The sequence below is a fragment of the Lupinus angustifolius genome, chromosome LG01 (genome assembly GCF_001865875.1).
Source record: "Lupinus angustifolius cultivar Tanjil chromosome LG01, LupAngTanjil_v1.0, whole genome shotgun sequence".
Classification (NCBI taxonomy): Eukaryota; Viridiplantae; Streptophyta; class Magnoliopsida; order Fabales; family Fabaceae; genus Lupinus; species Lupinus angustifolius.
The window spans coordinates 31,420,838-31,443,354 of record NC_032009.1 but is presented as its reverse complement, the minus strand read 5'-3'; the positions used below and the strand labels follow the sequence as shown (position 1 = coordinate 31,443,354).

The 22,517-nt window shown below is 32.0% G+C and overlaps 2 protein-coding genes across 2 annotated transcripts in view; one reads left to right on the top strand and one right to left on the bottom strand.

Annotated features, from left to right (window-relative positions):
• Nucleotides 1-10,641, top strand: part of LOC109360362 — a 28,491-nt gene extending 17,850 nt beyond the window's left edge. Inside the window, exons 3-5 of the mRNA XM_019605191.1 lie at nt 305-312; nt 7,894-8,433; nt 10,478-10,641. Of these exons, the coding sequence (XP_019460736.1) occupies nt 7,912-8,433; nt 10,478-10,522 (567 nt within the window). The 5' untranslated portion in view covers nt 305-312; nt 7,894-7,911 and the 3' untranslated portion in view covers nt 10,523-10,641. The remainder of the gene's footprint in view (nt 1-304; nt 313-7,893; nt 8,434-10,477) is intronic.
• On the bottom strand, nt 12,330-13,804 carry LOC109360356 (protein YLS3-like). The gene is made up of 3 exons (XM_019605179.1): nt 13,367-13,804; nt 12,740-12,832; nt 12,330-12,638 (listed from the first exon to the last, which is right to left on the bottom strand). Exons 1-3 carry the CDS (start codon nt 13,701-13,703, stop codon nt 12,502-12,504), a joined length of 567 nt encoding a protein of 188 aa, XP_019460724.1. The 5' UTR covers nt 13,704-13,804; the 3' UTR covers nt 12,330-12,501.

The following is a 22,517-nucleotide window of genomic DNA, read 5'->3' as shown; positions in this document are numbered from 1 at the left end:
AAGTTAGTTTTGTCAAATAAATCCATAATATCTCTAGACTCATTAGGTAGGAGAATCGTGCATTAGGCCACACTTATATTTATAACATGACAAATTCATGCATGGCATGAGAGTTGTGTTAAGTTTCACACAATTTAACTCGTCTTGATAAGAATTAGCTTGAGTCAATTGAGTTTCAAGTCAAGTTTAATGCAAACTATATTTCAGCTCTAAATCAACTTAATTAAATTTCACAAACTTTCAAATGAATTAAAAAAGATGATATATATATATATATATATATATATATATATATATATTTGAGCTAATCACGTGAGAACAATGCACTATTGTGAGAAATGAGAACACTTAGTATATATCATTGGATCTTGATTGAACGGTTAAGATTAAAAGATATATGCACATGACTATCATGTGACCAATAACTAATTTTTAATCCTAATAATACATGATTGGTTGTAAGACCCAGATTTATTGTTCTCACAATTTTTATACGAGAATGGTTCTCACTTGAGTAGCTCCCTATATATGTGTATGTGTGTGTCTGAGCTTTGTTAAGATAGGGAACCTCCCTTTTTAGTTAGGTACATTTTAGTATTGTGTACCATGAAATTTTCTCAAAAATATCTTTTTTGCTTTGAAGATATTAATAATATTGTAAGGTTATTTTAGTAATACCACTTAAAAAAGAATAAATAATACTCTCAGGATATTTTAGTATTCACTTGGTAAGTGTTTTGGTAACGACTGGTTTAAGTTTAGGGAAATGTTTAGACTTGTGGACAATATACTCATTCATGACCTACTATTTCCTTTAGTAAAAATAAAAAACTTATCTATAATTATTCTTATCTGCATGTTCATACATACTAGATCGGCCATGAATGGTCAGAGAGGACAACAAGTTGGTCAATATGCAATGACCTAAATCCAAAAGGCTCAAGATTCGATCCTACCACATCGAAACCCATCAAGGTCCAGAATTTAGGTTATGAGATAACTTAGAAGGGAACACATCCAAATCGGACATCTCTAAGCCACCATAAGATCAGACATTACAAAATCAGCCTGACTAATTGAAAGGACATGATCATGACCTTAACCATGATGTCACTAGACCTTCCTTCACGCAAGGTAAGCCTTTCATATTTGGTGCAAATATAGGAGATTGTCTACATAAGAAGTATCATCTTTTGCCTCACTTCTCTCTAGTTCACTTTGTATAGAATATACTTGCCATGTATGAATACTAACTTAAATGTCAAAGTTCCTATCAATTTTCCTCTCAATGTGGTCCAAGATTGGTTCTCAGCTCGATTCAACAATTTTCCAATACTTCAAGGTCAATTCTCAAACTTGTTCATCTTATAGGTAAAGTTGCCATATCATCCATCCACCAACATAAAGAACATTGGCATCACTTGTGGGTTTGGTCCCACAACCACATTGGTCATTCATATTATTTTATTCTAAGTCATAATGAGTTATAGAGAATGCTTATAAAGCCTAATCATTTTTCATAATTATTATTATTATTATTATTAAAATAAATACAAATATTTCTCCTTTAAATTAAAATACTCTATTGTTAGTAAAAAATAAAAAGAAGCTTCGTGATGGTTTATCAAAACAATCATTTTGAGTAGGGATGACAAAAAAACCCGATCTGTGAGTATCCGTTGAAATATTCGCAATGGTTACTCGCAAAAATAATTTATTTGTGGGAGCGAGTTTTATGATAGTCTCCCCGTGTGTACGCACATATTTATAAATTTAGTTTTTAATTAAACTTATATATATATATATAATAGTTTTTTATTATTATTTTAATATTATATATCATATACTGTATTATTATTTCATAATGAATTACACATATTTGACTATGATCATAAATTGGTTATATAAATATCATATTATTCGTGTAATAATTATTTTTACATATTGATTATATCAAAGTATATAAATATATAATAAAATTAAAAATTCGTTGGGTACACGCAAATACCTGCTATCCGTATGGGTACTTACAAATATTGTTGGGTTTTTTTTTTGGTACAAAAATATTGTTGGGTTTGGGAATGAGGAAGTACTATATGCGTCCATTGTCAACCCTAATTTTGAGCTGGAAAATGCATATAAGGTTAGTTATATATATAATTATAAATATAGGCATCGTTCGATATGGTGAACTTGTTACTTGTAGCTTTTTGACCTACACGATAAGCTATTAGAGTTGTTCGATAAATGAAAATTTGGAGGAGCTTATAACTTTAAAAAGGGAGCTTCAAGCATTTGAAAATTATATTTTAAAAAATTACTTCAAGTAGCTTTTGAAAAACTATAAGGACTTTCAATAACTCATTAATAAATTTTGTCCCTTAAAAATATACCAAAATTAAATTAATTACACTACACTAAAATATATACTAATAATTATAATTTATGTATAAATAAATAAGTATACAAATATTTAAAAAGTATTATAAATACTTGCTAATATTTTACTAAATTATGTAATTAATTAAATAAATAATATAATATTATCAATAACTTTATCATATTCTTAATATTTATTAAATTATAAAATTAATAATAATTTTACCGGATTGCTAATATATATTTAGTGTTTATATTTAATCACACTCCAATTAACAATTCTGATTTAATTAATAAAAAATTAAACAAATAGTAAATAGATAATATATGTCCTTTTTGGTCATTTAACAAATTTCAAATAGTTTTGCAAACCTTTACTTGACCTTAAATGTTGGTCGAGTTAATTTTTCCACTCAAATCCGACCATAAACACAAGACTAACCCGACCCCAAATGTCAATGATCCATCTTTTAAAGTCAAACTCAACCCTAGACCCGATTAAATATAATGCATACCACTTTTAGATAATTTATCCTCAATATTACTTATTATTTGGATATACAATTTGACATGTGAAATAATAGATAGGTAGATATTTTTGTTAATCATTTATATATAGGTATATATGAAGAAAAATAGAGAATTATTGATATTTTGTGTTTAAAGAAATATCATTACTCTATGCACAATTGAATACGCAAATATAAATATAACGAATGTGTGACTCTAAGACAGTTCAGGCTTGGTCATGTTTGTCCATTATCCGATTCTAATTGTTGAATGGGTCTATTTTTAACTCGAACTTGTACCTGATGAAATCAACCCATATTCAGACTCGATCATGATCATCCCAAATCAGGAGAGCAAATAGGGTCGAGTCTTGCTCACCTCTAATTAGTTTTATCAAACAACTCTATTCAATAAGTTACCTATATAACTGCAATCTTCTATCTACATTCACAACTATAAACTAACAACTACAAGTTAGTTTTGTCGAATAGATCCATAATATCTCTAGACTCACTAAGTGAGAGACTCGTGGATTAGATCACATTTATAATTATAACATAACAAATTTGTACATTGCATGAGAGTTGTATCGAGTTTGACACAACTCAACTCGACTTGATAAGAATTAGCTCGAGTCGATTGATTTCAAGTCAAGTTCAATGCAAACTATATTTCAACTCAGAATAAACTTAATTAAAGTTCACAAACATTCGAATGAATTAAAGAAAATGATATATATCATTTTTTCCCATTAAGAAAATTTTATATAACTCTTGGACTCCCATATTTGGAGCATCTCACTTTCACACAATTCAAAGAATTCAACAAGCAAACGTATTTCATGATAAAAAATGTAGTACTCTTAGTAGTAATTTTTATATTTATATATATATATGAGATGTAAAAGACAAAGTTATATGAGAGTAAGAAGGTTAATTCTTAGCCTTTGAATTAAAAATGAAAGCTTTAGATTATATTATGATTTTTAAAAACTCACATGTGCCTCCCACTTTCCACCTTTTTCCACGTGTTCATTATCTTTTTCTTCACCATCATGTTTTATCAATAACCACATCAATTTCTACATGTCTTGTATCATATCTGATAATAGCTTACGAAATTTCTAAAAAGGTTGGATGGGAAAACAAAATTTGCAAGGTCTAGTGTTTGAAACAGGGACAGACCTGATAATTCAACACTCATGTCAGGGTTAGTGAGGGTGGGGAAATTGCAGAAACTATTGTATGTGGCAAAGAGAGCTCATGGTTTAATCCAAAAACATGCAAAAAAGATGTTGAACTTTGCAGTTACATCTTCCAAAGGAGAAGAAGACTAGCTGGATTCTGTAGATGGTGATGGAGAATTAAGATCATGGTGAATAAAAAGATAAATAACAGATGGACAGGGGAATGCACTTCAGTTTTTAAAACTAATAATATAATCTAAACTTGATTTTTAATCCGAAGGCTAAGAATCAACCTTCCTACTCTCATATAACTTTATTTTCTCACTATATACATCCCCATATATATATATATGGTCAACTTGAACTATGGTATATACAATAGAAAGAATTTTTGATATATATAATATTCATATATTGATATTGAAGATTATGAAGCTACTTAGTCATTTTGTATTTCACTTAAGTATAGCTCATTTATTTAACGAAATTATTGTTAACTTAAATTCAACTTACATAATTACTAAACCAACTATATCCAACTAATTAGTGAATTGAGTCTCAAACAAAATTTGAATTTATCTCATTCCCAAACCTAAAATAGTACTTTCTCATCTCAATTATAAGCAAAAAAAAAAAAAAAAAACATTAATATTTTTTAGTCTCAAATATAAGTAAATTTAATTAATTTTCTTACTTTTTCATATATTAGTTCCTAAATAGTAAATATAATTATTTGTATATTTTATTAAATCAAAATAGTTAATTTTCATAATATGCAAAATTGAAGGAATATATCTTCTATCCAAAAAAGTGAGTGTGTCACTCTATCATTTGTTATGATTGGTTAAAATAATATATTTAACTTAAAAATTTAATAATTAAATATTTTTTAACAAATTATATAAAAAATATTTAAAATAATACTTTTTTTTTGTGAGAGAAGATGTGCACTCTAAAATTGGGTTATATTAGTTTATTCTATACATGAAATGCATGGCTTAACTCGTAGGTGAGGACTGTGAAATTGTTGGATTCTTTCGTACTGGCCTCCAGGAGTACGGCAAAGTCACGCGTTCCACGACTTAGTCTAAAATTATTTTTTTGGAGATAAAATAAATAGTATATTAGGACACTAAACAAATTAAAAAATGGTTCCAATCGGTAAATAATTTAAATAATGTGAAAGAATTCAATATAGTATAGTAAGTCAGTATTTTTCATTAAAGGTGACAGTATTTTAAAAGGGGTGGTATGTTAAATATGTTCTAATTGTGCTCCTTAATAAAGATATCAACTTAGATTACTTAGTACCACCAACACAACACCAAAAACACCTAACAAGCACTTCCAAAAGAATAGGAGTGTTATTTTGGAGGAAGAAGAAAATAAGTGATAACTTTAAAAAGATTTTCATTGTTTGAAAGTTGAGGGAAAAAGAGGGAAAAACTTTGGAGGTTTCCTGGAGCCCTCTAAAATCCTCTACATATCTATTCTCATGATTCCTTCCATTTCAAGTTTTTATTGAGACAAACATGTCGAAATACATTAATATTTTTAGTAAAATTTTATAATTATATTTGTATATATTGTTCATTATTAATTTAATTTTTAAAGGAAAATAAGTTATATTGTATTATCATTACTTTTGGACTCCTCCTATCTAATTTCACACTCCCAAATAAATAAGGGAGAGATTTATCACCATTTTCCTTCCTCTTTATCTTTGCATGTTGATCTCTCTCATTCACTTTCCATCGTAACTCTCAAATATAGTCTAATTGATGGAAACCCTCATAGGGTAGCCTTTGATTCCAAAGGTAAGAGAGGTCATGAATGTCCTATAATTATGGTCAAAGCCAAATCAGGACCATCTAAGGTCACAAATGACTCATTTGATCATGGAGATTACATGAAGGAAGGACATTTATATCTTTAGGTTTTATTTCAGCTTAGTTTCAATTTATTTGCATTGTTATAAATAAATGAGAATTTATTCTCATGTAGGCTTAGGAATTTAATTCTATCTTAGGAGTTTAATTCATTTTTATGTTAAGTATTTTAATTTACGTTATGTAATTTGAGGGGTTGAGAATTTATTCATTAATTCCTTGTAACATGGTCCAATAGTGACCAATTATATAGTTTAGACTAAGTCATAGACATTTGATACGTGAAGCAAGGAAGACAAGATAAAGTTGAGGAGCATTTAAGACATGAAGGAGATAGAGTTAGAAATAAGGAGCCAAGTAATTTGGACTAGGCACCTTACACAAACTCATAACATTGATCACATCTAAAGGGTGAGGATTCAAGCTTGGCATAATTAAAAATGTTTCGGTGTCAATTTATCTTTATGAATCATCTTGACTTGGTTCTGATTTCTCTATTTTTGTAAAATGTCGAGTCGGGTTCTTCTCCTACCGGTATCAAATAGAACATGTTGATCCAAATCTTCTTCATGCAAAACCCGATGACATGGCTAGCACAAATCAAGGGAGAAGATATTGTTGGAGGAAAATCTGATTCAGTTGGTCAAAAGATTAAATCAATAGAATTATCTCCTTAAATTATCTTCAAGATAATGAGAAGATTTAATTCTATTCAGCCCATAATTAAATACTTGTGATCTAAGGATTAAGGATAATGTTGAAGATTTCCTACTCACCCAAATTCATTCAAGGAGATAAAGCTCAAACAACTTTGCATTCAAAATTAAAGATCACATGGCCAAGTCAAAGACTTGGATTTCAGCCAGCCTAAACAACTCCAATCGAAATACTTCAAGGCCAAATCAAGCAAGCAATTTCAGCTCAACAAACCTGGTTTGATGCACATAATCAGTTAGAATCTTATTTACATGATTAATTAGGAATTTTTATTATTTCAAGTTAATTATGAAATTTAGGACTTAGTCAATTATTTTAATTTCAGCCAAAGCATTCAAATTGTCTTTTTATGTAATTGAATTTTGATTAATGAACTAAGTTTATTTTGGATAAAAATCTATTGTGTTTTAGTTGAGAAATTCTCCTAATCATAATTTGGATGTGGCCAACATTCTGAATTTATCAAGAATCCCAATTCTTGTGGTGTTGTAAAACTCATCACTCTCTCAGTGTGGCGTCTTCATTCTTATCAATGATCTTTCTTTGTGGTGAATATCCTAGACTTATCAAGTGACCCAACTTATGGTACCTTCCACCCTCCCTTCCTTTTCCACTTCCCTAAACACAATTCAAAGAGTGGATGTCCTAGCCATTTCTTTTCAATTCTCATACACAAACTCGCCTAAAATTGACCTGAAAATTGACGTTCACTCTAAAACTGAATTCTTAGTTAAAAACATCAAAACTTTTAAGTTTAAATGATCCTAAAACAAAGGCAATCCTAAGAGGTTGTCATGATTAATAAAATAAATTAAACTGATTATTTCGTGGATTTTTATAATGAGCAGGATAAAATAGTCATAAACATTGCGATCTTAATTATTATTTATTATAATTTTTAATTTTAAAATAGTATTATTTTGTATAATTTACAAAACATACATAATGAAAAAACTAATTTTTAAATTTTCTCAATATGATTATTTTTTAGATTGTCAATAAACTATTTATTATTTATACGTTAACGATAATATGACTCTCAAATAAAAATAATTTAAATAAATAATAAATAATATATTAAATACGTAAAAATCTTTACACCAATATCTTAAATTGTAAACTCTTTATTCAACCAATAACTACAGAGTTTCCAACACTATTACCCAATCTAATTATTTAAAAGGATGATTCAGACATACAAGCAATAGAGAGCACCGTTACATAGCAACCATGGCAACAACCCCAAATTCTCATATCATATTCCTCACAATAACCACCGCCACCACCATCTTCCTCACTCTTTCCACCGCCACCGCCACCGCCACACCAACACCAAATAACAAACCAACCGTCTTCGAACTCCTTCCGACATATGGTCTCCCTCGCGGTTTATTACCGAGCACCGTCACCAACTACACCCTCTCCGAAGACGACGGCCATTTCGTCGTCGTTTTGGAGAAACCGTGCTACGTACAGTTCGATTATCTTGTTTACTACGACAAAACCGTTTCCGGAAAACTAAGCTACGGTTCCATCACCGACCTCAAGGGTATTGAGGTGCAGCGGTTATTCCTATGGCTCAATGTTGATGAGATCCGCGTCGATCTTCCTCCTTCAAACAGCATCTACTTCCAGGTTGGTTTGATTAACAAGAAACTCAGCGTTGACCAGTTCAAAACCGTTCATTCTTGTCGCGATTCTATTACCTCTTCTCCTTGCGCTGGAACAATTGCTACTCTGTCATCTGAACAGGTATAAGAATATTCGTCTTTTTTTCTGTTTTCTAATATGTTCTGCAATATTCTATTTTTGTTTTAATTAGTGTTTTGTTAGTTGTGAATTTTGGAATATTGATTAGATTAGATTTTAGTTGGTGTTGAATTTAGCGAAATTTGATAATACATATTGTTAGGATTCATTGTTTGTGGAACAGATCGTGTTCAAGTGAGGGAGGGATAGGGCATTATATTCTAGGGAGTTGATGTGGACAACCTTAATGGAGAGAGATTATTTCTAATATTAGAATCATTGGCTTTTTTTGTCATTACTCAATAACTTTAACGGAGAGAGGTTATTCCTAATATTGTAACCATCGGCTTTTTGATCACTATGCAACAACACCATTAATTGAGAGAGAGGTTATTTCTAATATTAGAATTATTGGCTTCTTAGTCGATAAGCATCAACCTTACAGTAATGTGCGGTTTGACCAATGACAAAGCATAACATAACAGGTCATGGTTATGATTTGGAAATTTGTGACTAATGTGTGTTGAGATGGAGTAAATATAGTAAAATTTCAGGGTGTGTGGTGGTTGGACTCTTTGCATTTTGCATCTCATAATAATTAGATTATTTGATCTTATAGGTTAGGTGGTGAACACATTGCTTTCCAAATTAGATTTGCTATAGCATATCACGAGTAGGATAAAATCAATGCATAGCATATTAAGAGTAGGATAAAATCAATGTAGGTATCCTAATTTTTTTTATACTACCAAGGATATCCCTTCATCTTTTTGAGTCCTTTCCGGGGTTCGTGGATATTCTCCCAACAAGTGTCGCTCCCAGGAATAGAACCCCCAACCTTGAGAATCTAGTAAAGCTTTACACCACTAGACCAACCATTTGTTGGTTACCTATCCTAGCTTTGAAACCAAGAATATGGATAGAATCAATGAGATATTTTGTCACTGTGTTTGAAACTTTGAGTGGAACGTTTAGATTAGGATATATCTGTTCAGGTTTGCTTTAGCATATTAAGTTACCCAAAAGTGTGATGTGTTATCTGAGATTCAGGGTTTATCTCCATAAATTGGTGTTATGAGGTGTGTATCAATTTAGTTAGTGAATACAGTAAAAGATAAGGAGTTAAGAAACTAATTAAACTACTTTTACACAAGTTGATGCATTGTCATTGCAGTCAAAGTCAATATTTGCCCCTTGGTCATTACAAGGCACTTAAATAGATTAGTGCCTGATAGTTCCTTCATTTTAAGAAGACTCTAAATGGATTGGAATGCCCTTTCAAGTAGGAAGGCCCGTTGATCTTGCATCCAAGCTGAAGTGATATCATAACATAACTTTATAAGTAAGCATATAATTAAATAATTGACTGCGTAATATCTACTTAAATAACCATGCATTAGTCTAGTAATGCAAGGATATACTGGATTTCCCAAATAGGCTAAAAGATTAAAATATTCGATTTATGGAGCTACACTTGTGGAGATAAGGATTCCATGTCCTAGAATTTTCATGTCCTCGTGTCCCTTACCAATCAATATTTCACAAAATAATATTAAAATATTAATTTCTGTTTTTATAAATTTTATTTTTAATTGAATAGAGCTTTCTAACTAATTGGTTTGAAACACAAAGTGAGACATGAATAAAGACATGTGATCTCCATCCCACTTACTAGGGGAGCAACTACACACCTCATAAATGATTAGTTCCTTGGCGGATTACCCTTGGTTATACAAAAAAAATTAAATAATTGACTCCTCAACTTTCCTAATATGTGATTTTTGTGTCTGGAATGAGGTGTGAGGATGTGAGTTTTAGCTTTTCCAATCATCTCATGCCTTTTAAATGAGCAAAATTTCTCAAAACTAAGTTTCCACAAATAGCATATATTCATTGAGTTAGACAATATGAACATGCGAGTTATTATTATCTGCAACATGTTTCCCTAGCAAATCCCCTTCATTTTTATTTTGGAATTTTTGCTTGGACAGTTCTTACAAGATCTGAGAATAGTTATTAACTTGTATAAATCTTGTGCAACTTGCAGCTTGCTGCACCAGTGGATGAAATTCCTATGCTGCTCACAGAGTAGATGCTGTTTAATACTAAGTATGTTGTATGTCATAAAGGAATGACATTTTTACTCTATGAAGAACCGGTTATTCAAATATATGATTGGCTTGATAAAGCAACAATAGCCAGCACCATCCACCGGCTCCAAATAAGTAAATACTCATTTTACTCTCTTATATTTTTTAACTTTAGCAGTTTAATCATTCAAAAAAGAAAAGACCTGAAATGGTCCGTAAAAATTTTAAATGTATTTAAATTAGTCTTTTTTAGATCAACTTAGTCTCTATCAAGTGTTGTAAAACATGCTAAAAATGACTAAGTTGACCAACATTTGAAATTTTTTAGGACCATTTTATGACTTTTCTTTTTGAAGAACTAAATTGGTAAGGTTAAAAAATATTAGGGATTAAAATGAATATTTATTCCTTACTATTATTATTTAACCAGTTCAAATTAAAATATAAAATAAAGCTTAATACTCTATTGCGTTTACTCAAGTCACTAGTATTTATTTATATTTTTTGGGATGCCTCCATCTGCCACCCTTTGTATTTGGTCAGAAAAATACTTAATTATTAAAATTTTAATTTAAATATATTTTTTGATCAATTACAAATGAATAATAGACGAACTTGCAAGTTTTTTTGAGATATAAGATGTGTTCCTATACTTTTTTGGCAAACTACTTTTTTTTATTAAAAACGGCTTGATGTTTAGAAGCTTTTAAAGAGATGTTTTTGCATTGAAAAACTAAATTTATATTCTCTTTATTTAAAATGGGTATCTTTATTAAGAATGTGTTGGTCTAGTGGCGTAAGGTTCCATTGGATCCTTAAGGTTGATAGTTCAATTTTCGGGAGTGACACTTGTTGGGAGAGATAAATATGAACCCCAAAAGGGATTATTACTTAGCCAAAAAGGTGAATATATACTCTTGGTAGTACAAAAACAATCGAAGTATATTTACATAGTCTCTTGATGTTAAATTTTTTACTCAATTCTTTAAAGGAAACTTGGTGCTTGCATTTTTTGATAGACAGTTTTGATGGGAGGGAAGGAAATATAAGGGTTCATCTACCCCTGGGAGCAAATGAACTAAAACTGAATATTACTGTCAGCAAAAAAAATTGCTAGCAGTCCTACTGCAGATCTTGCTGCTATTGGACATGGCATGGATTGTGTGAGCATCCTAATTACCAGTTACATTAAGTTGTCATTTGTATTCATTCATTTAGTTACAGTTATGGAACAGCCTATGAAGATGTCATCATTCATGATCTACCCAACCAATTATGTAGATACCAGGTATTAAAGATGAGACCACATTTTCTGCATAAAGCCACAAAATGATTTAAAATTTAAAGCATACAACCTTGTGGTCTAATCACAGTGGGTCCTTAAATGATTCGATGGTAGTTGAAAATTTTAATTATACTGACCACAGAACATGGTGACACTGAGGGAAAAAATGTAATGGGTTTTGGTGATTTGATTCTAGATTAATTCGAAATCTGATCTATCAATGTTAAATTCATTTTCACTTGCTCTGAATGGGTAATAATATTGAAATTGAAAGTAGGTAAAAAAACATTGATAAACTGATATAAAACTGATCACCAAATGCCAAGCTCACTTAATCCAATTTCACTTCACCAATTTTAGTTGGTCTACTGATTTAAGTCTCATTGGATTCTTACATAGGCCAAAAATCTAATATTCCATTTCTGAGATTAATACTTGTTAGGAAGAGTAGTCACACAATCTGAAAATAATAATTATTTGTCCATATAATAAAGGGATACCCTAGTTATACCAAAAATAAACAATTTCACTTCAAAACTTTAAACAAATACTAATATTAATCTTTTTTTTCTTGAGACCTTTTTTGGTACAAAAATTTAAGCATTTCAAAACATAAGAACATAAATATTAGATTGACACATACAAGTATACCGTCCAATATATCCTAGTTTTGAGTTTAGAACACTTAATCATGGTTCAAACTAGGAAGAAATTGGATATAAAGAAAAATGGCAAAATTCCACAAACCACCTCTGCACTTTGCCACCTCTTTCCCCATCCACCACCACTCTTGTCCCTAGAACTTGTTCCATTTCCGGTGGCATTATTGCTAACTGCAGTTAATTTTAATTTCAACCCACAACAACATAAAATAAAATAAAAGTTTAATCAAAAAGCACATTATTCTTAATAATCAATAACAATATATAGTTACCACTAGGAGCTGGGGCTGGACTATTTTTTCCAATGTCTTTATCACCCTCAAATACCTTAGCTTCTGGAGATTTAGGTGCCAAATGCAAAAGATCTGAAACAACATATCAAACTTTAAATTGATGTCACAACATATATCAGCACAAGAAGAACCATATTTACAATATTTGTGGTACTCGATATGAAACTGTCATTTTTTATCAAATTACATGACTTTTTTTTGGAACAATCCACATCTCATAGCTAAAGAACTAATTATTATCGGAATTTGTGAGGCTAAGAGAAAACAAACATTTGACTTTTGGTGTATGTGGTGATCTAATAGGCTTTATATCACTATGTCTCGATGGTTTAGGAGACTTTCTTTACGTAAAAGTACATGTGTATTAGTGATATTCTTTTCGGAATTATATAAGAGGAACAAAAGGTGTTAGAATGGAATAAAGATTTATTGTCTCGTGTAATGTTTTATATGCTGTCCCACACCAATGATAACAAAGGAAAACAGTAATAATAATAAATTTTTAATTTACATTACATGTTTTCATTAGTACGGGACATCATATAAGATATGATCTAAGACAACATATGCATCAATCTTAGTTAGAATCCATATAGATATGTATACCAACACACTGAGTTAGATTAGTTGCTGTGTGACAAGCAGTGGGTAGCTTGAGAGCAAGGGAAGCATTGATCTTGAGGCCAAGATTAGGGTCATCAAGATCTTTGATGAGAACACAGAGGCACTTCTTGCTCTTGTCAATGACCATTTTGAGGCCAGTGCAGCAATCTATGGTGGGATCTTTGGCTTGGCTTTCAACATAGGGAATACAATTAGCTAGCCCTATTAGTTGGTCAGAACATTCTGCTTTGTCTTTGTTTATATCTGACCTTGCAAAACCAACCAAAAGGAGCAGGATGGTGGAGGAGAGTGCTAGATTGGTAGTTCCCTTGGAACTCATTTGGAGAGAGATAGAAAGATAAGAGAAAAATAGGAGAGAAAAGGATTTGGTTGTTTTGTGTGGCTATGAATGATGGATCATAGCAGGGGTTAGTGTAATATTGATCAATACAATCGGATAGGAGGAGAGATTCTCTCCATTACTTATAGAGAAAGAAGTAATGTTTTTTCTCTTAATTTCAACGGTAAAATTTTCATTATAAATGTAAATAGAATAATATATCTTTTATCACATTTTTTTGGTAGTACGGAGGGTTACTCTCATGTCCGAACTCTCTACTTTAAAATTCAGTAAAATCTTACACTACTAGATCAACCAATATATTGTTGGTATCTCTCATTACATTTAAATCTTAATATTTCTACCCAATATTATGATGGGAAGTTCAACATAATAACAATGTAAACTCTAACAGAGTATATGCAATGGGTAATAATTTACCCAACTTGCTAGAATCTATGAGGAGCAATATCAAAGAATGCAGTAACACACAAGGGACACCAAAATTTTAACATGAAAAACCTTTCCAAAGTGAGAAGTAAAAACCACGGGCATAACCCAGTCAATCAAGCTCCACTATAATCAAAATAAGAATACAAAAGTATCTCCAAAATACAGCACAAAACGTGCTCAACAATACGACATACAACAAAGCAACAAACTTGAAAATGAGAAGAAGAAAAACCAGAAAAATAGCTGCTGAAATAACTCGTTTTCTACCACCTCGGATGTCGTCTCACCGTCCAACCGTTCAGAATGAAGTACTATAAGCTGTGAACCTGCTGTCCAACTTTCAGCCTGATCAAATGGTGAACGAAGACACAGTCGCGAGTTTCCCACGGCTGCTCAAAGTTCCTGCGGGTTGAGTTTTCTTATCTTCTCTCACACTTTTCAATTACTTCTTTTTGAATAAATTACCTTAACTACTTTGTCACATCTGACCCCTATCTATTAGATTAAATGGGACAAGTGAGCTTTACTCAACTGGATCTTTCTCCACATAGGAAGGGAGCACAAACCCAACATATCTCCCCCTCACAACTATGTGGAGAGAATCGCCAAACTGGCAATCTTACAACAAGTTTCAAACTTCCACCTTGATAAGGCCTTAGTCATCATATCGGCACAATTATCATCTATATGAACCTTAGCCAATTCCAACAACCTAGCATTCAAAACATCACGTATCCAATGATACCTCACATCAATGTGTTTGGACCTAGAATGAAAAGTTGAATTCTTCCCACGATGAATGACGCTTTGACTATCACAAAATAACAAGTATTTGTCTTGGACAAAACCAAGTTCCTACAAAAATTTCTTCACCAAAGCAACTGTTTGCATGCTTCTGTAATGACAATGAACTCTGCCTCAATAGTGGACAATACAACACAGTTTTGCAACCTGGATTGCCATGCTACAACTCCTCCTTCAAACTTAATCAAGTAACTTGAAGTGGACTTTCTGGAATCAATGTCTCCAGTCATATCAAAATCAGTATAACCCACAAGAGTAGGTTTATCACCTCTAAAACAAAGCTTCAGACTAACAGTACCACAAAGATACCTCAAAATCCATTTCACAGCATTTCAATGCTCTCTACCTAGATTTGACAGAAATCTACTAACTGTACCAACAACATGTGCAATATCTAGTCTTGTACACACTATTGCATACATCAAACTTCCCACAGCAAATGCATAAGGAACTCATTGCATGTCTGATTTTTAAGCTTCATTTGAAGGACACTGTTTAGCACTCAACTTAAAATGAGTAGCAAGAGGAGTACTTACCGCCTTAGCATTTTCCATCTGGAACTTCTATAACACTCTCTTAATATAGTGTTCATGTGATAGCCAAGTTTCTTTTCTTGCCTATCTCGCATGATTCTTATACCAAGAATCTGCTTAGCTACTCCCATGTCTTTCATGGCAAATGACTTGCCTAGTTACTTCTTTAACATGTCAATCATGGAAATATTTTTCCCAACAATAAGCATGTCATCAATATACAATAACAAGATGATAAAATCATCATCAACAAACTTTCTAATGAAGACACAATGATCAGAAGTAGTCTTCTTGTAGCCTTGCTCACACATAACAGACTCAAACTTCTTGTACCAATGTTGTGGAGCCTGCTTCAAACCATATAGTCTATTTCTCAGTCTACACATAGTCTTCTTTCCCTTCAACAAGAAAACCATCAAGTTGTTTCATATAAATCTCTTCCTCCAAATCACCATGAAGAAAAGTAGTTTTTACATCCATTTGCTCTACCTCCAAATCAAGAGTAGCAACCAAACTCAATACAATTCTAATGGATGACATCTTCACCACAGGAGAAAAAATCTCACTGAAATCAACATTTTTTCTCTGTCTGAAACCTTTAACCACCAACCTGACTTTATACCTTGGAGATGTAGAATTACTTTTTTGCTTCACCCTGTAAATCCACTTGTTTTCCAAAACCTTCTTTCCATTTGGCAATTTGACCAAATAAAAAATGTGATTATCATGCAAGGACTTTATTTCCTCTTGCATTGCATCCAACCACTTCTTCTTTTCTTCATTTTCCATGGCCTCGTGATAATATTCAAGTTCTCCTCTGCCTGTCACAGCAACATAGTCATCAGAAGGGTATCTGGTAGATGGTTTCCTCTACTATTAGACATTTGAAGTTGAACTTGAGGTGGTTCATGAGCATCACCAAGATTCTCATATTGTGACATCTCATGTTCATCTTCACCAATATCAATGGGAAAATCTAACTCATCTTCAAGTTGTTGATCACCAACATAATCATGGTGTTCACCATTTTGAACGTTATTCTCAACTGTATCCAAATCATGTATAAGCGTCCAGAATGGATCAATATCAGACAATCTACTATCTTCCTTGGGTGTAGTCTTCTTCATCTTATCAATATCTTCAATGGTTTGATCATCCATGAACTTTACATCACGACTTCTAACAACATTTTTCTCAACAAGATCATATAACCTGTAGCCAAATTCATCTTCACCATAACTGATAAGGATGTACTACCTTGTCTTCGCATCCAACTTGATCCTTTCATCCTTTGGAACATGCACAAATGTCTTGCAACCGAAGACTCTCAAATGATCATACCTGACGTTCTTGCCAAACCAAATCTTGTCTAGAACCTCAGCATTCAGAGCAACTGCAAGACTAAGATTAATAACATGCACTACCGTGTACAAAGCCTCACCCCAGAAATGTTTAGGTAATTTTACTTCAGAAAGCATGTACCTAACTCTTTCAACCAAAGTTCTGTTCATCCTCTCCGCTAAGCCATTAAGCTGAGGAGTCTTAGGAGGATTTTTTTCATGTCTAATACATTGCTGCTTGCAGTAAATATCAAACGGTCCATAATACTTACCATCATTGTCAGTACGAATCCATTTCAGCTTCTTACCAGAATGTCTCTTAACGAAAATATGGAATTGTTTCAACTTTTCAAGCACTTGGTCATTTGTCTTCAAAGCATAGATCCAAAGCTTCCTTGAATAATCATCAATAAAAGTAACAAAGTAAAGTGCACCACCAAATGACTTTACATTCAATGGACCACAAACATCAGAATGCACCAATTCAAGCAACTCTGACTTCCTTGAGGGGGGTGCTTCTTAAAGGATACTTTGGTCTGCTTACCAGCCATGCAATGAGAACATGCCTCCAACTCTGCACTCTTCTTCTAATTCTGCACTCTTTAATCCTGGAAGTACATCCTTTTTGGCTAAACAATTCAACCTTTTTTTCACTAATATGACTAAGTATGTGGTGCCATAAAGAAGCCTCCATATCCATGACATTCACACTTTCTTTAGCAACCAAAGCTTTTGTCCAATATAGTTTAGAAATTTTCTCTCCTCTGGCCACAACCAAGTTACCTCTAGTGAGTTTCCATTTTCCAGAACCAAAGTGATTATCATAACCACCATCATGCACAAAGACCAAATTGAAATGAACATCTGGAGCATATTTAACTCCTCCCAGCAACAATTGCATTCCCATGTTGGTATGCAAACAAATATCATAAGTACCAATTACCTTTGACACACCATCATTACCTATCTTAACACTCCAAAATACCCAGAAGTGTAAGATGTGAAGAACTCCTTCCTTGGTGTAACATGTAGTGTAGCACCAGTATCAATTATCCACATACTCTCATCTGATACAAGATTAACTGAATTACGGTCACGAAGAATAATAAGATCGTCACAAGTGACAGTATTAACACGATCATTATCACCATGATTCTTCTCGTTCTATTTGCCCTTCTTGTCTTTGTTCTCCCTTTTCCATTGAAAACAATTCTTTTGTATGGACCTGCTTTGTGACAATAGTGACATTCCACATTCTTGTATCTGGACTTTGACTTACTTATGTCATTTTCTCTATCACCTTTCAATTCCTTTCTATGACTTCTCCCGTTGTTTTAAGTGATAAACACCTCATAATGAGATGAAGTGTCATGTGCCTTCCTTCTCATCTCCTCATTAAGAATACTTCCTTTTGTACTCTCCAAAGAGACAATACCATTGGGGATGAATTTGTAATTGAAACTCGAAATATTTCCCAAGAATCTAGTAGAGTATTCAGTAGTCATAGTCTGAACACTTCATCATCAAACTTGATACCCATTCCTGATAATTGATCAAGGACCCATTGAAAATCATTCAAGTGATCTGAAATAGAAGCTCCCTCCTTGTACCTCAAATTCATCAAGGAATTCAACAAGTATAATTTATTATTCCCTGATTAAGTAGCATACAAGGGTTCAATTTTCTTCCATAAAGATTTTGCATTTTCCTAATTAGCAATGTGATTGTAGACATTGTCTTCTACATAATGCCGAATGAAACCACAAATTTGTTGATATTGAAAACTCCAATCCTCATCGGACTTGGACTTTGGCTTCTCAATAGCAAACACAGGAATATGCAAATTCTTCACAAATAATAAATCTTTCATTTTTCCTTTCCACAAGTGATAGTTAGTGTCATTCAAACATATCATTCTATGTGTATTTGCCTCCATCATTCAAGCAAGTCAAATAACCTCAAACCCCAAAGAGCTCTGATGCCACTCTGATGGGAAATTCAACATAATAACAATGTAAACTCTAACAGAGTATATGTAGCGGATAATAATTTCCCCAACTTGCTAGAATCTATGAGGAGCAGTATCAAATAATGTAGTAACACACAAGAGACACCGAAATTTTAACGTGGAAAACCTTCCCACCTTCCCAAAGTGAGAAGTAAAAACCACGGGCACAAGCCAGTCAATCAAGCTCCACTATAATCAAAATAGGAACATAAGAGTTCCTCCAAAATATAACATAAAACGTGCTCAACAATACGGCATACAGCAGAGCAACGAGCTTAAAAATGAGAACAAGAAAAACCAGAAAAACTAGAAAAACAGTTGCTGCAACAGCTCGTTTTCTACCACCTCGGAAGTTATCTCACCGACCCAACCGTTCAGAATGAAGTACTATAAGTTGTGAACCTGATTTCCAAATTTCAGCCCAATCCAACGGTGAACGAAGACGCAGTCGCGAGTTTCCCATGGCTGCTCGGAGTTCCTGCGGTTTGCGTTTTCTTATCTTCTCTCACACTTTTCAATTGCCTCTTTTTGCATAAGTTACCTTAACTACTTTGCCACATCTGACCCCTATCGATTAGATTAAGTGGCACAAGTGGGCTTTGCCCAACTGGGTCTTTCTCCACATAGGAAGAGAACCCAAACCCAACATATTAGTAGTTCAAGACATCTAGTATGTTTCTAATTGATCCAAGTTATAATAAGTAATTTGAGTCTAATATATATAGCTCTCATCTTCACATTTAATTATATATAATGTTAGATTTCTTAAAATATTATATTTTAAACTAATTACAATAATCTTCACATTGATAATATTTATCTAGAAAAATAGTGGTGAAGTTCTACTTAAGTTGATTTGGATAGTTAAAAAGGAGATAAATACAAGTTTAAATTAAATAAAGTTGATCAACACAATAATAACAATATTTATTGTATATAATGATATGATATTTTTTAAATGGATTGATGGATTTAAATAATTGACAATTAAAATTAGAAATTACATTTTTCAGTAAACCAACAAAAAATGATCCATGATTGTGATATATATAAAGCGGGACAACACATATTTCACTAGAACAAGTTAAAGGATTTAATTTGAGTGACCACACGCAAATTATAATAGAAAAGAATTTTGTTGTTTGCTATATATAACTAATGTTAGGAAAAAAACGTATCTTGTTTGTTTCACAATTTATGTCATCTAAAGAATGTGTAGTGAAAAATGATATTAATCAAACTCTGGGAATACCTTAATTTCGGAGGAGCTGTTTCCAAAAAAAATTATTTTGGTGTAAATGAATTCTAATCTTACGAAAAACTACATAAAATCATAGTATCTAATCTTTTAGGAGCATAATATCTATATAGTGTAAATATAAAAATTTATACATAATTTCATACATGTGTGAAAGGGCATCCAGATATTTTTTAATGATAAAATAGGGCAATTAGTTAGAATAATTAGGAAAGAGTTTGAAAAACAAAAGTCCAAATTAATCATGCAGTGTCTGGCTCGTAAGTGGCTTGTTGGTTTGTAGTTTTGGCTCTCAACCTTCATAGATGTCTTTGGTTCAAAGCTGGCACAGAGAAAATGACAGAAGAGAATAAAAGAATGATGCGTGTGCAAACGTTTTTTTAGAAAGTGAGTTTCAAACAGCATTATATTACCAAAATTGAAGTATTTTTTTTAATTGAATAGAGATTTAATGGTTACTATCAATATATATACATATTGTAATTTATATGATTTAGTTATTTACTTCAAACTTATTTCTTTTGGAACAAGATGTTCTATAATATCAATGAGAGAAATTCTGTAACTTTAAAGGATAAAAATGTAATCTTACTATAACTAATAAAGATACACATGTTATTTCATTTTGTGTTTTCTTTCTTTTTGTACATAACTCTCTTCTCTGGTACTAATTTCTTTCCATTGGTTATTCTACCAAAAAGAACTATTTTTGAAATAAGAAGAGAAAAAAAAATCTCACAATTCATATGTTTCATTCATAAATCTAAGCAAAGGAAGGGTGTTATAACCTTTAAAGTTGATCTTGGAAAAAAACACATGACAAGATTAATTGACTTCCCTACTATTATGGTGAGCTTGATCATGTAGTGTGTGAGATGAAGTAGTATATCTTTTCTTTGGAATGACTCTTACTTGTACTCTTTCTGTCCAACCAGAGGTCAAGTATGATTTATGGATATAGATATACTGGAAATGAAGATTTTGTGTAGATACAAAATGTCTTATTTCTATTTTTATAATGAATAAAACTAGAAATAAGAAAAACATGAAACGTCATTAGTCAGAAAAGAGTTTGAATTCAAAAGAGATCAATTTTTATAAAAAAATGTTAATTCAAAGAAATGATTACTCACTTTGGGTAATCGGTTACTGAAACATGTTGTTCAACCCTGTAATCGGTTACTTTCTAGTGTAATCGATTACTGACCCCATAAAAGATTATTTTTAGGCAAAATTAAACTATGAAAATGATTTTTAACCCCAAAAATTTAAGTTTTTGAACACAAATAAATATATTTTAGACCAAGTAGGCATGAGATAATCATAATGAAGCAAACATATAGTCATATAAGCATGTTAAGACATGTAAGCTTCATCAAGAATGCCTAATTCAAGTCTAATTTTGTAAAAAGGTTCTTTTGCCAATGGTTTAGTGAAAATGTCAGCAAGTTGGTTATGAGTATCAACAAATTTTACAGATACATCTTTCTTTTGAACATGGTCCCTTAGGAAGTGATGCCTTATATCTATATGTTTGTTTCAAGAATGCATAATAGGATTCTTTGTAAGGTTTATAGCACTAGTATTATAACATTTCAGCGGAGTGCAGCCTAAGTCTAAACCATAATCTCGTAATTGTTGCTTAAGCCACAACACTTGGGCACAACAATTACCTGCTAATATATTCAGCCTCAGCAGTGCTTAGCGCAACACATGCTTGTTTCTTGCAAGACCAAGAGACTAAAGCATTGCCTAAAATGTGACAAGTACCACTTGTACTTTTCCTTTCAGATTTACATCCGGCAAAATCTGAATCTGAATATCCAACCAATTTACATACACATATACTTCCTTTTGGATACCATAGTCCAACTTCATTTGTACCTTTAAGATATTTTATAATTCTCTTAATAGCAACTAAGTGTGATTCTTTTGGTTTAGACTGATAACGTGCACACAGACATACACTAAACATGATATCATGTCTATTTGCAGTTAAATATAGAAGAGATCCGATCATACCTCGATACTTTGATATTTCAAAACTTTTTCCACTTTCATCGGTATCAATGTATGTGCTAGATCTCATAGGAGTAGCTATTGGCTTGCAATCATCCATATCAAATCTTTTCAGCAAATCCTTGCAATACTTTGGTTTGACTCACAAAAATGTCATTATCAAGCTATTTGATTTGTAGTCCAAGGAAGTAGTTCAATTTTCCCATCATGGACGTTTCAAATTCTTCTTGCATCATTTTTCCAAAGTCACTACACAAAATTTCATTAGTAGAACCAAAAACAATATAATCTACATAAATTTAAACTAGTAAAGTATGATGATTTATTTTCTTTATAAATAGAGTAGTGTCGACCTTCCCTTTGGTAAAACCTTTTTCTATCAGAAAAGTTGTTAGATGA